This window comes from Onychostruthus taczanowskii, unplaced genomic scaffold, assembly GCF_017590055.1.
Source record: "Onychostruthus taczanowskii isolate IOZ18803 unplaced genomic scaffold, ASM1759005v1 scaffold28, whole genome shotgun sequence".
NCBI lineage: Eukaryota > Metazoa > Chordata > Aves > Passeriformes > Passeridae > Onychostruthus > Onychostruthus taczanowskii.
This window is the reverse complement of record NW_024500128.1, coordinates 3,812,713-3,827,657: the sequence shown is the minus strand read 5'-3', so window position 1 is coordinate 3,827,657 and position 14,945 is coordinate 3,812,713. Positions and strand designations below refer to the sequence as shown.

Genomic DNA, 14,945 nt, shown 5'->3' with positions numbered 1-14,945 from the left:
TGAGTTAGTATACCAATGTGTGTTTGTATACTTTTGACATTCTGGTAAGTACCAACCTGGTGTACTATTTAATATTCATCTGTTTTGATCTCTGAATGCCTGCTAAAATAAAGAGAATGCATAATTGTTGACTGTTGTTAATCAGCTTGGACAAGCACTCTGCAGTTAGAGAAGAAAAGGTTACTGTTGTAAGTCGGTGCATTTACATGTACTTCTTCAGTAACTGAAGATCTTTTTGATCGTGCTAAACCAAAACAAAACAAAAAACCTCACATGTAAAACAGTACCCTAAAGTCAGATCAGCCTTGATTTCATTTCACCAGAAAGTTGGTCTGGAATAGATAAATGCATTGATGGAGTAGAAATGATAGCCATGGGTACAATTCTCTCTTCCTGGATCTGCATATTTTTCATTTCAGAGCAAGACCCTTATGAAAATTATTGTCACTTCAAGACATAATCCTGACTTTACTTTTGGGTACATGTGCCCAAAGCTCTTAGCTTACCTCTTTTGATGTCCTACACTCTACATTCTCTTGTCCAATAGGGTACGAGGATGGGAGAGACCAGATGAGTAAATCTCTCTAGGGGACAGCGAAATTTGCAGCCAGGGAGAGTGAGGGGGTGAGGCTCCCTCAAGGAATTGTTCCGGTAGTACATTTCTATGGTATATTGCCTGTTTCAAAATAAAGAGGGGTCAATAAAGTCAGCTGTGCAAAACCACACAGCCTTTCCATGCTGCAGTTATTGTACTTGGGGACAAACTTTTAGCCAGCTTATTTCTCTGGTTGCTAATATGTTTATGGTTTACTAATATAATTAGTACTCTTAAGAGAACTTTTTTTAAGCAATGCGGGGTCCACACCAATTTGCATGTCGTTTGCTGTCTTTGCTAAGGAGTCAAATAGATAAAAAGATGGAGAAAAACCTCTCATAAGTGTTAGATATCTATATATCTGTATGTATATATATAGATGTGGTTTTCAGGCTTATTCTGCTACTGACTACTAAAATGAATGCAATTACAATAATTAAAATCAATGTGTAATTCCCTGAATAGTGAACCTCACGTATCCGGTTTAATTAGTCTTGGGTATCAGAAAATTGCTTCTTAGAAAAAGTACATATTAACAGTATAGCTTGCAGATACTTGCCCGTTTTTTTCCTGGTAAAGTTCAAAAAAATGGCAAGCACTGTGAGGAGGCAATTTTCCATTGAAGACATTGAGTGCCATCTGTAAGGCAGCAATGGTGGCTGCATGCTGTGAACAGAGGAAACCTTTAATTACAGGTCTGTTGAAAATGATTGCATGAACCTATTATTTAACAATATTTCCCTCACATTATCTGTCCACTCAATTTTAATCTCATTAGGTCCTCATTAGTACCTGCCCTTTGCACTGTTGAGCAAATATTGTCCCTTTATGGCTATATAAACTGAAGTCTTGCATGTATAAAGTATACGTATATGGAAATATTTAAGAAGCCTTAGTCACTTGCAGCTCTTACAAAATTAATAGGACCTGTTAAAACTTTTTTCAAAAAGAACTAGGGTTTTTGCCTGTCAAGTAAGCAGTGTTTGAGATCAGATCAGTAAGCTCTTTAGTTGATATATACCCAATAGGTCATGATATAAATGCAGTTTCGAAACAGGGGCTTTTTAGTGAAAGCAATAAAAAAATTTCCTCCTCCAATGGCAGAATTTGTACATTCTAAACAAAAATATAAGATCACAATTGAGTAACTGCCTTCATAAGCCCTGATAAAATAACTGCAACCTAATTTTTTTCTTTTTTTTTTCCCCATATGCACTTGAAAAAATGCAGAAAGAAGGAGATTTTGTTTTAAATTAACTTTGTGATCCAGGTTTAATAAAACATGATGCATGATTTTTCCAGTTCCCTGCTCAATCAAAACATTATTACAATAAAGAAACCATGACATTCAGTTGAACGTTGTAAGCCAGGAATGCTTCAGGTTTCAAAGTAGTGCCTGTTCATTAAATTTTTTTTTTAAATTTGAGGATGTTTATAAAATAAAAAAATGCTTGTAGCTGTATTTCATGAAGGAAATAAAAGTTCACAGCTTTCACAGCATTCAATAACTGCAGAAAGGAAGCACAAGAGAAGCAGAAAACACTCACCGTGGAATACATAACCATTTTTTGGTGGTATGAAGGCTTTCTAGCATCTAAGATATGCTTTAGAATAGTTTTTAAAAGAATACCTGAAAGAAAAGGGGGAAGCAGTGAGGATGAAAGAGATGCTTTGTTAACATCTGTATTGATTGTTGTCATTTCAGCAATCCGTCACTAAGTGCACCAGATTTGTTCTATTAACTCAATTGGTAATTTGTGCAGAGTGCCTTGATTAATAGTGACAGTATCTTTCAAATGAACAGTGAACCTGCTTTACTCCCGTGTAAAATGTTTTGGGGATCCCTAACAGCCTCAACAGCTTCAAACAGTGCATTCACAGTCACTTTGTGCCAGCAGAACAGTGCAAGAAGAGCACAGTAATGAGTGCTACCCTGTTGTCTGGGTAGCTTGAGTAATTTCCTGCTTTCCAGGGAAAAAAAGAAAGAGCATATCCTCTTGACTCTGGGGCTTTATAAATTGTGTGGTTGTCTGAGTTTTGTTAATGTTAACTGCTGAAAAACTGTAAGACAAACTACTTGGTTTAAATCAATGGCTGCTCTAGTATGTTAATATAGGGTTGGCATGTTGACAGGTTAAAATCCTAAAAGTAGAACTGTACCAGCTAGCAAATTAGACAGAATTAGTCTTTAGCTTCTGGCACATTTTTAATAGCAATTGTTAGTAAAGCAAGGGCAGAGGTTTGAACTTTGTGCCAAATTTTGCAATTTGGAGCTTTGAAAAATGCAACAAATTAATTCATGCTTATATGTTCATTTGTCTTCCTAAGCTCACAGATCCTGCCTGTACACTGCCCATATAAAACAAAAAGGAGGCTCAAAAGATGACAGTGAATGAATGGAGGAGAATGAGTAATAAAAAAGGTATAAAATACTTTTAAATTTCAGCCACTGTTTTCTGAGCAGAGTAAGGTTTAGAAGCAGTTTAGTAATCTCATTTTAGGACTCTCAGTAGTGGAATATGAAGACTGTTAGGCAATAAAGTCACAATTCTTACAAATAATATTTTTCTAAGTAAGTTACGCATGGAGGCTTATGCTACGTTCAGACTTCATTCAATTCAACAGGAATCTGTATGTTATATTGAATTTCTTATATAGTGTAATCTAAATTATACCTCAATTATAATGTTAGATTAGGGTATTCATGATACATATGCTCACTGTCTCCCTTCCCATTAATCAAAATATTTCACTGCTGCCCACCAATATCCCCATAATGGCATCTTTCACCATTCTACCATAAAATCAGCAACATTGTCATGCACCCTTTCTTTTTTCCCATCCTGCTTTTGGTTTTAAGTGGGGTAAAAATTCAGCTTACCTCCCTGCAAACGTGATTTTTGTATTTGTTTGTGGACCCCAAATTCTGCTTGCAATAACAATTCTGACAGCTTTATTATCTTGGTCCTGACACCATGAGTAGCCCAAACAGGTAAAGTGTAATTGTTAATATCCTAGAGTGAAGAAAGAAAACATGGTGATTTTCTTACTGATTCCTACTGCTAACTGTTATTTATTCTGGCACAAAATACTTCTCAGAACAAATTCCAAATATTTCACTCCAGTAACATTTTCTCATTGTAATAAAATGATGATTGTACTTTGCATTTAGACAACTGTAGCATTCCTATTTATAGCATCATAGTGCTTGAAAGAAATTTGAAGGGCAGTTTTCAACAAGAAGAGGAATATTTATTAATAATACTAAAATTATGCAAAAAGCAACTGGCATTTTTTATGTTGTCAGGTGAAAAAAAAAAATCACTATATTACTTTTCCAGTCATGTGCTGGGATGTATTTTTACTGAAACAAATCCTGTATAAACATCAGGATTTTAAGGTGTAAGAGGAATACAGAGATCAATGTATAGCTGTAGTATGGATGTACCAAAGTATGGAGTGGATGTATAAGGATGAGATGTAAATGAAATTTGTACCTATTGTGGTCTATTGGGTACTGTCACAGTCCTCAAGCTAAAGTGGAACAGATTAGTCTTTCCTTGGGGATGCAGTTCAAGGTCTATTAGTGATCACAACTTTGAGAAGGGAAGACATGCACAACACTCCTGGTTTGCAGTACCCTGAATTCCTGTTTAAACAAGGTTGGTAATTTTCCCTTAGAGCAATGTAACCTTTGGACTGAGCTCACCAAAAGGAGTGTTCTTGTAACAAGCAAGCTCAAAGGAAAATGTCAACTACTTTAAGGGTTTGTTTAAACAACAAAACAATAGAATGTGCTATTGGTTAGACCAGCTTGGATCACAATGTTATCCATTTCTTTTTTAATAAATGTGATTTATGTCTTGAGGAAAGAATTGGATGGCTGCATGCTATTTAAGACAGTCTGTAGGCAAGCAAACACCTCTGTCTCCAAGTTACCTGAAAGTCAGATAATACTTAGCTGAAAGTAACAGATGTGTGCTACTGTGGTTTCATGAATTGTACTAAAATCTGTGTAAGCACTCTCTCTTCTGTATGCTTGAAAAATGAGAGAGGCTTTTATGGCAGATATCTTAATTGATACCCTTGGAGTCCTCAGTCAGTAGTATCAAAGACCAAGGCTCATCAAATGTAACACTAGAAGGAGAAGCACAATTTTTTCATTTTATTTTTTTTTAATTCCAGTGTTTAGCTAGACTCTTGATGGGAGCTGTGGATTTTTCAAATTTGTCTGGTGACACAGATTCTCGGTATGATTTAACTATTGAAATAGAAAGTTGTGGTCCTGCATTTGGAAAACATGGAAGGGTGACCTCACTGAAATTACAGTGAGATGTCCCAACATGTTAACATTTCATTTCACTTAAGGCCCTGGCCAACATTCTATTCAAGTCTGCTTTGATCAAAGTTGGATTTTGCAAAAACTGCAGGAATGAAGGTAAACTCATTCGATTCACACCCTGTAAAATATTTCATGTTGCTTCTGAAATCCACCTTAAGACTCCCTCACTAATATGCCAGTACTGATGACCAATTTAGCATTAATATATGTTTATAAATAGTTATGCATGAAAGTGTAGCAAAAGCGGCCTTCAAAAACAACTTCTTAAAACAAGACTGCAATTTTGTGTCAGCTGAGGTAAGTCTCGACTTTGAAGAGGGTTTTTTTGCTAAGTTAAGGGCAGTCAGGATTTTTTTCAAATCATAACATTTCCGGACTGCGGAACCCAGATACCCATGTCAGTTTGGCAGCATAGGATGCCTTTAAAACAAGACTGCAATTTTGTGTCAGCTGAGGTAAGTCTCGACTTTGAAGAGGGATTTTTTGCTAAGGGCAGTCAGGATTTTTTTCAAATCATGACATTTCCAGACTGCGGAACCCAGATACCCATGCCAGTTTGGCAGCATAGTATGCCCTTTTTATACAATCCATGCTCTTTTGTGATATCTTTGCTTAGAACAAGCTCCCAAACTTGCACAAATAGCAATTTGTGTCATTACAATGGCTGCTTAATTCCTGAAAATACTCAGTCCACTACTGGCCATGTACAAATAATGTCTTCTCTTGCTTATTTAATTTGCATAAAATCTTTGTGGAAGGATGCTTATGTTTCTTTGCCAGCAACATATTTTTATCCCTGTGTATCTCCTAGTGGGGTCTGGGGGAGTTACAAGACAATTTTATGCTAAGGTATGCTTTTGCCTAATTCTCCATATGCAGTACTGGCTGGATTTTGAATATGAAAGTCCACCAGTTTGTGTTCCTTACAGTGGTGGATGACATACAGCAGCCTCACACCTAGAGTGTTTACAGGATTTTCAGTTGTAAGTTTGATGTTAAGTGAGGGTTTCTGGGAAAGAAGTTGCAAGTAGTCAATGTTTAAAAAAAATTTTGAAGCATAGATCTATGAAATTTTTATGACTTACAATAAAAAAATAAACCAAATAAAAATACCAGGTTGAAGGAAGTGTAGGAGTTTCTATTGGACTCAAAGGTCTTAAGGGGCTTTTCCAACCCAAATGATTCTATGATTCGATTTACCTCATAATGTAAAGTGTCAGAGAGCTTCCAAATCCTTTCACTAGTCAACTTCTTCAATGGATATCCTGTATGAGTGGCTAAAAACTTCAGAAATTGCTGGAATACAAAAAAATTCCAAACTTGTATTACTGAGGGCATTTTTACAGGATTTCTACACACTGCCTGCCATAGTAGTACATAGGAATTTTTAGAAAGAAGGTTCATTGCTTAAGTGCACTTTGCACTAAAGCAATGAACCAATGCCTAGATGTAAGAGAATTTGGCCTATTAATTTAGACAAGGTTGGTTATTTTAGTTTAGATTTGAAGTATGGTGACCATTTATTCTTAGTGGAAATGTTTAGAAAGAAGTAGAGGGAGCATAGATATATGAAGAAGTCTGGCAGAAATGCAAGAAGTGCTTAAAGGAAGTGTGGTAAACAGAATTATTCCGATACTGGTACTCAGGAGAAGGAGAGGTATGATGTAAATTTGCTGATGTTAAATGGGAATTGTGATTTACTTGCATATAATACCCAGATGCAGAGCCACAAATGGATGATTGAAGTCAGTGGTGAAAGATAATAGAAAAACAGGTGAGGTTCATAGTGTCCTGTTGAATACACGTATGAAGTAGAAGGTTGCAGCAGAATAAACATGTGGTTATATAGTCATGCAAAGGTTTTGATGATGGAGAAAGAAAGGAAAGGATGCCATATGAAGACAGGCAAAAAACATAAGAGAACACCTAGATTAAGATTTTGAGTGGAAAACATGATTAGGTACTTGAGGAAAACACTGAGACTGTTATAGAAATTCTGGGTAACTGAGCTGAGAAAATGAATGTGAACTCACAGACTTATATAGGCAGGGATGTCAGAGGAGTTGCTTTACAAGGGAGTAAACAGAGAGAGGAATTGGAATAATTTGAGAGGCATTGACACTGATTTTATCTGAGTTTTTGTTTTGTCTAGTCCCCTTGAAACTAAGTTTTTGCAAGTAGGTCAACAATTTATCTTTTCTGTGGCTTGCCATTTTCAATTGTCGGGAATAGCCCAGTCCAGCTGGATCTGTAATGTTGTAATTGTTTTTTGCGTATGTTGCCTACACTCACTCTGAAGATTTGAGATCTGAAGGGAGCATATTAACTGCTATTTTTTAAACCCACGTGTTAGATAATGTTGAAGAAGTGGTAGACTTTAACTGGATTTCCAGAACTGAGAATACTTTACCTTGTAGTGCTTGAATTGCCTTTGGAAATCCCTTGTTGCAAAGGTCTCTCTCAGAAGTTCCTTGTACTTTGGGCAGTGTGAGAAAGGTAGGTATAGCAACTGGAAAGAAAATTACAAAATCCTAGTTAGGCAAGGTGCATCTTGTTCTGCAATTCAACATACCCTTGCAGGATTGCTGTTCTGATTTGCTGCACTAGTTAGGACAAGCTGAAAAATAATTTGGGAACATAGTTTCAAGGATATTCATCTTCAGGACTCTAGGAGTCATACTGATGACTACATAAAAAAGAATCTTTAAATGTTCAGAGGAGTAATAGCTGCAGTAGTTCAAAGTTAAAAGATTCATTTACACAAGATGAAATTTGTCCTTTGACAGAAGACTAAGACAAGCCCTCATGAACCCCTTTGTTCTTAGCTTCTCCAGGGATGATTTCATTCACTGTGTTCAGTCTTTAAACACAAACACCATCACATTTTTACAACAAATTACAAAGCAGCAGCTGGACTACAGTAGGTGTCTTTGTGCATACTCAGCTGTATTGAGTCTGTTTAACACAACTTCATTTAGTTCAGTTAAATTGTAGAAATTTATGACCTTTCTGTAACTCAGTTATGTCTTTCATCAGCCTAAGCTATATGAATGTTACACATGATTGGAATAACTTAAGAACTTGTTATTTCATTTATATGTATTTATATATGTTAGCTAAATTTATTTTATTCATATTTTCTGTGTTAAATTTTAAACAAAAATTAAAACTTGATACTTATATAATCAGTGCTTTTCCCTAATGAGTTTTTTTGTCCTTTTCTCAGTTATGTAGCTCCATCTATATAGTTCCAATATTAAAAGAACTTTGAAAAGGACTTGAGAGATTTGAAAGGATAATTAGTTTGGAATGTTTCACAGCAGTTCCTCAATCTTTTTAGAAATACAAACTATGCATTCCACAAGATAGGAAGGTATTTGTGAATTATAGCCATAGGTTCATGAACAGGCATGACTTCACCAATAAATGATGGACACTTGTTTTGTGTTGTAGGATACATGTGGTCTCAGGCTTAGCCTGTATATGTAGTAAAGATAAATAAAGCTAAAACACAAATAGTTGAAGAAAGTATGAAAATTGTGCATGTGTTCATGACTTTATGATTTGTTTGAATAAACTTACTTGCCCCCCTAGATGTGAATTGCAGCACCTGCTTGCTGAGTGTGCCATCTGTGTTGGTACTGGCCAGGTATTCTCGTCTCTCTGCTGGGATATCCCCACCTGTGACAGTGTCAGAAGCAGCTCCTGACTGTGCCTGGCTGTGTGTGTGAAGAGGAAGACATGTCTCCATACCTTCCATCTTAATGCTCTCATTACCCTGGGGTAAGAACTGTTGCTCCATGACCTATCTGACGTGATTCCCTTATCATCATAGACTGTGTTAATTAGACTTGTAAAGCCCACACAATTTATCTTGCATCACATGTGCAAATCTGCTCTCACAAACTGGGACTCATGCTGCACACTCTTGATCTTAACTTTTTATCATAGATTTTCTACACAGAGGAGATTCTATCTCCAGTCTGCTGCACAGCTTTCCCCTCTAGACAAGTATATGCAAGCTACAGAGCTGCTATCCACAGGATTGCTTACAACTCCAAAGTGAGGAGCTGAGGAAGGGAGGTGAATAAATATGTTGCCCTATGAACTTGTGCTTAAAGCTCTGAGTCTTCCTTCCTTTCCCCTTTTACTTTTCTCACCAATCCTTGGAGCACATGCATTGACCTGCAAAGTGCACGAAAAACAACCCCGTAACCCAATTCTCACCATAATGTAAGTCCCACAATGATGCTTACATTGGCTGTGGACTAAGCAATACTGAAGCACTAGTGAGTTTAAGTATGTTTTCTCTTCTCAAACAAAGAAAGCCATGTTTGCATTAAATTTAGGATTAATCTACTTCTACAGTGATTTACTCGCCTTATAAATAAACTCTTTTTCTCTACACCCAGTACTCCCATTTTTCTTCCTCTTTTGTTAAGATCATGTCTCTGATATGCAAGTCCATTCCTGTGGAAATACTTGCCAACACTTCTACTCAGCTTATTAAGCCTTTCTGCAAAATGCTTGTAACAATGTTACAAGCATTTTCATTGCCTTTACCATGCACTTTTTACTGCACCTTTATCACATATCCTGTGTACTTTACTAATGATCAAGGGAGAGCAGATGCCCCTAGTTTATACTCACATTATCCTGTGACAGTGGCATTGTGTGAACTGGAATGGGCTGCCAAAGGATTCTGGGGTTCCAAATCTGATCCTGTGTTGGTGGGTACAGTCCGGCAAGACTTGCCTGAGCACTCATAAGTGTGTGATCACTGTCAGTGCTTTGAACATAAATCTGAAGGAGGAAAAAAAGAAAAATAAACACTTTTGATGGTAATTTCTTTCATTAGGTTTACTTTGTCTTCTTGGTAGGAAAAAAAGGGGCTGATACTGGGGATGTTATCATTAAAATGGAGTGGCATAAAGAAGGACTGCGAGAAAGAAGAAGCAAGGAGAAAGACTGCAGCGGGAATAAAATTTCACTGGACAACTGAGCTGCAGCAGGCTAACATCTTAGAAATCCTAGTGGACAGCATGAGATTGACTCTATTTGACCCTCTAGGCTTTGGGACATGGCATGTGCACTAAAAAGCTGGAACCTAAATGAAAACTGAGTTGTATCTGCATTCCATGTAGAAGTGTAGCATTGGAGGTGTTTGACACAGATGCTCTCCCATACAGCAGGGTGGGAGCTGAACCTGATGTGCTGCCGTTTCATGTGATTTTCAGTTACCAGTTATCCATCAGGATAAAAGCTGAACTACAGTTTCAGGGATACTTTGGAATGACATTGACTTCAATTGGTGTTACATTTTCTCCAACCGTACCAGGTTTAGACTCTTATGCATCCAGGAAGTCCCATTAACAACCATGAAAAACATCTTCCTGCCCAGATCCAGTACTTGCCTCAAATTGCTTGTATACAACGCTCAGGAAATGAGAGTATCTCCTCCGCATGTACTGGCCAAGCTCATACTGTTGTTGTATGCCAAGCTGTAGAAGTAACACAAGAGCATAAGAGGCTAAAGAAATGTGCTATTCATCCATTCCTACAACCAAAAAAGAATGAAATAATATTTGATATTATTTTAATAAAAACCTTTTTTCTTTTTCAAATTGAATTAGGAAAGAAGACATGAGAAAAAAGTAGTGAAGTTGCTGCATGTATGGTATTGGATAACATTAGATATGACTCCTGGTAGATGCAGTTTTGTATTTTGCTCTATGGAAAACTATGTGTATGTTTATCTGAGCTAGTGAGACTTAAAGCAGGCACAGAGATGTTCCAACACCATCTGTCTACTTTCTACTCTGTTGCTGTCTCAGAGCTGATTAACTGGGAGTGCAGACAGAGCAGCCACCTGTCCATGAAGACACATCCAGGGTATGAATCCCATAGAGTATCACCAGTGATTCCTTATGGGGGGCTGCAGTTTTAGCCTGGGGAAAGATTTAGTTTTTCAGAATAGAAGTCTTGAAGTAAAAGTCCTCCAAGCCTCTGGGCATTTTGCTGCAATAGTTAATTTTTATCAACAGTCTGAAACATTTGATTTTTGATTCTTGCCTATGTTCCCAACTTTCAGTCACTGAATCTTGTTGCACTTTTGAATGACATTCACCATCACAGATCTTATTCACAGCTAAACAATAATCCATAAAATGGAATCAAGTCACTTTATCTCTGTGTTAAATGAAACTGATGACAATTCTCTACCCTCAAAGCAAAATTTTTCCAGTCCCTACATTTTAGTAGCTCTTAGCTGAACATCTTTCAACTTACCTACATAATTTTGTGAACACATGACATATGAATCACGAAATCAGTTAGGTTGCAAACGACCTCTGACACCACTGAGTCCAACCTATTACCTAATGCTACCATGTCAACTAGACTATGGAATTAGGTACCATCCACTCTTTCCTTAAACACCCCTGGGGTGTTGACTCCATCACAATCACACACAATGTCCCTGTAATAGTCTCTATATTGCCATCTTTTTACTTGTACATGGTGTTTCCTGGCCTAAATTTAAACATTTTCCACTTAGCTCATGTAATCATTACTGTGCACTGGTGTCTGAAGTACAGTGCTTACTCATTGCTTCCTAAAGAAATTTTCTAAGCTGTGGGACCAGAAGATAATTCAGGCTGAAAGGTGCCTCAGGAAGTCTCTAGTCCAACCTCCTGCTCAAAGCCAAGTCAGCTAGGAGTTACTCAGGACCCACTGTGTGTGCACATGATCACCTCTTTCTCTTGCTGGAATGGTGCACCCAGTCTCCTAGGGTGTATATGTGGTTTAGGCTTCTGCCCCAACTTGCCTAATATGCATGTTGTTAAGCCCTGACTCCTGGGTCTTGAAGTCTTCTATGCCTTGGAGCAAGCTGCCATGGATTGCTGAACTTGCATAGCATTTATACGGAATGATTGAGTCACAGCTGAGTTGGGAAGCTGCTCTGTTACTCCTGTTTCTTCAAGGGGGTTGACTTGAGCAGAAATAGGCCTGATTTTGCTTTGGAGAACAGTTTTGCCTCCTGAGAACAGCGGGGAAGAGGAACCCCTCAGGCAGTTTGTTCTGTTCTGATTTTGGTGGAGACATGGCAAGTTCTTTTAGGTGAGAGAGACACTGCAGATAAGGTTCGTGTGCCTAACAGAGAAACACACCTCACAGTCTGCCTCCATATGTTCTTGTAGCCATTTATCTGGGGCAACCACATTTCTCGAACTACTTCAGAGAGACTGTGTGGTTCTGAGTGCTGGGCAAATAACTGGCAGCTTTTGCCATCCAAATAACATATCTTGGGCAAAAAGGAATGAAGCACAAGTACACAGGCATAGTGGGTCCTGCCAGAGGGAGGGGAAAAACCCAGTGTCCAAATATTGCCTTACAGTCTGATAGTACAGCTTACCTGTGGCTCCATTTGTAAGAGGTGGCAGCTAATAGAAATTACAGTCAAGGCAGGCACAGCATCTGTCAGATACAGTAACTATGCTGCTTCTGGTTACTACCAACAGCTGATTCCACAAATGCCTGCACTATAATAGTTGAGTTTTAAATCAACTTTCTTGGCACAGCATAAAAAGAGTTTCTGCTTGTACTGAACTTAATAGTTTATGAGTAAGGAAGCGCTCCTATTCAGCAGAGATTGAGGGAGGGTTGTGTCTGTCAGCACTTCCATCTCCTTCTGCTACTGATGATTAAATCTTCCTGTGTGGTCTCAGGTGAACTGAAATGGTCACCAGTGCCTGGCTCCTCCCAGAAGACCCTAGTCTGCAAACAAAAAGCTCAACATAAGCTGACACTGGACCAGAACAGGCTGGCTCAGTTTCACTCAAAATTAGTGAGTGATGTTGCTGTAGTTTCCTCAAAAGTTCCTTGGCTGTCCTTAAGCAGCAACTTAATAAGGGCTTTCTCCAAGTGAAAGCAAAATTCCAACCCCCAAATATCAACAAAACATCTTTCAATATTTCAGTTCTTTGCCCAGGTAAACAAACTCACCTTGGTAAGTTGGCCATATCCCTGTTGTCTTGCAATTTCTTTGTGCTTATTAGTTGGGAAAAACTCCTGTGGGGTATGATCCCCATGGCGAAATACCTGATGAAATAGATGAAATTGCTTTTGTGTTACTGGTATTTTTTCTGGTGATTATTACTAATCGGTGTAGTCACAAGGAATATGCTATGACAGGGAGTACTGTATCTGATAGATGCTAAGTATATTAATGGTGCTTGCCTTAAATTTAGATAGCTACATTTCCTGTTTAATTTATTTAGACAAATATAACTGTTTTTTTGGTTTTTTTTTTTTTTTTGCATTTTAGAATAAATTAGTCCAAATAAATTTTTGCAAGTTATAAAAATTATAGGATACTCTATTATATTTTAAAGAGGTTTTATGTATTTTAGAAGGTATAGACCATAATATTAAATAAAAAGAAAACAAACAGAAGCATGTAAGTAATTTTTCAGAGATATTTGAACATTAGTATTTTGGTATGACTAAGTTGGAATTCAAAAGGAAAAAACCAAAACTATTACTCAAAGTAACATTTCTGTGGATGACTCCTGTGAAGTTCTCTTACTTGGCAGAAATTAGCCTTAAAAAGTCATATGTTGGCTTTTTCATCACAAGAGGTGATAGAAGTGTTATCTAATATGTAAAAACAGGCTAAACTGTTGCTCTGAAAACACTGAACCTGTTTTAGAATTTCACTTCAGATAAAAGATGTATTTATACAGACATATTGGATTTTTTTCATTCATATAATGAATTCTTTGCTTCATATGCTTTGCAGCATAATTTCTGTAGATATGAGCAATGTGATTCTAAAATTTTAAGATTTTTTTAAAAATTTCTTAATCCAAACAGGGAAACATTAAATCAAAAACTGCGGGGAAAAAAATTATATAAATTATTTATATGTGTGGGTCATGTTCAGAATAAGATTCAGCCTTCCTGCAAACAAATGGTACATCATAACCATTGCAAATAGCATTAGATTCACAGTGCTGGTTTGTGTGTTGCTTGTTCAACATCATTGTACACTTGTTTGATTTTCATATATTGAAATTTACTTTGTATGTTAGTCCATTGAAACCACTGGAAAAGTGGAAACTCTTCCATGGTAAAGAGGGTTTTTACACTGTTGGTATTTAGTTATGAAATCCTCTCTTACATTTTAAAACCAAATCCTGTGTTATTTTTCTCTTAGTTCTATAAAATAAGCATTCTATATACCTCCAGATAGGGAGTGCATGTGGGAGTGCACAAAGGAGACAAAATTATAAAATCTTATTTAAAATTAATATTTTTTTGAACAATACAGTATTTTTTTAATTTTGGATATGGAGGAAACATTTAAATATTTGAAAATGTGCCCCCTCCTCCCTACCCTAGAGTACAAAAAGAGTAGTAAGTGACAGGTTTTGAAGAAATTTCATTTACCCATACTTACTAGGGACACAAACTTCAGTTTTCTTTTAGCTGTTGTTTGGTGAAGAAAAATGCAGAAAAGACAGAACAGGAAACACAGACTCCAAATTCCACAGACCAGCTGCCTTGCTCTCATCCTGAGGGTAGCTTTCAGCTATTTTGCACACCAAGGTCCCTGGCTGGACGTGGTGATACAGGAGATATATGGCTAAGAGGGGTGGAGTCAGCAGTGCTTAGTGAAATCTGAGAGTGGGCTGTGAAGTTGCTTCTCTCCCCTTCTAGGGTTAGTGCTTTTCAGGGAACTCATGAAATAAAGTGTATTTCTCATTAGTACTCAATTCCTGCCTCTCATGTATAAGTGGGCTGTGAAGTTGCTTCTCTCCCCTTCTAGGGTTAGTTCTTTTCAGGGAACTCATGAAATAAAAAGTGTATTTCTCATTAGTACTCAACTCCTGCCTCCCATGTATAGCATAGAGTGAAATCTCTGAGCTCTCTAATTCCTGCCCCTGGCAAGGCAGGTGAATGTAAAGAGCCAGAGGTTGCCTTCTGTTATTTAACTAGGATTTAGTA

The 14,945-nt window shown here is 37.3% G+C and overlaps 1 protein-coding gene across 1 annotated transcript; it reads right to left on the bottom strand.

Moving 5' to 3' along the window:
• Positions 1-519: 519 nt before the first annotated feature.
• LOC121337572 (prostatic acid phosphatase-like) lies at positions 520-14,551 on the bottom strand. Its single transcript, XM_041407718.1, has 10 exons — positions 14,398-14,551; positions 12,942-13,037; positions 10,352-10,438; positions 9,588-9,740; positions 7,348-7,446; positions 6,138-6,233; positions 3,477-3,609; positions 2,143-2,225; positions 1,155-1,261; positions 520-676 (listed from the first exon to the last, which is right to left on the bottom strand). Exons 1-10 carry the CDS (start codon positions 14,509-14,511, stop codon positions 520-522), a joined length of 1,125 nt encoding a protein of 374 aa, XP_041263652.1. The 5' UTR covers positions 14,512-14,551.
• Positions 14,552-14,945: the final 394 nt, after the last annotated feature.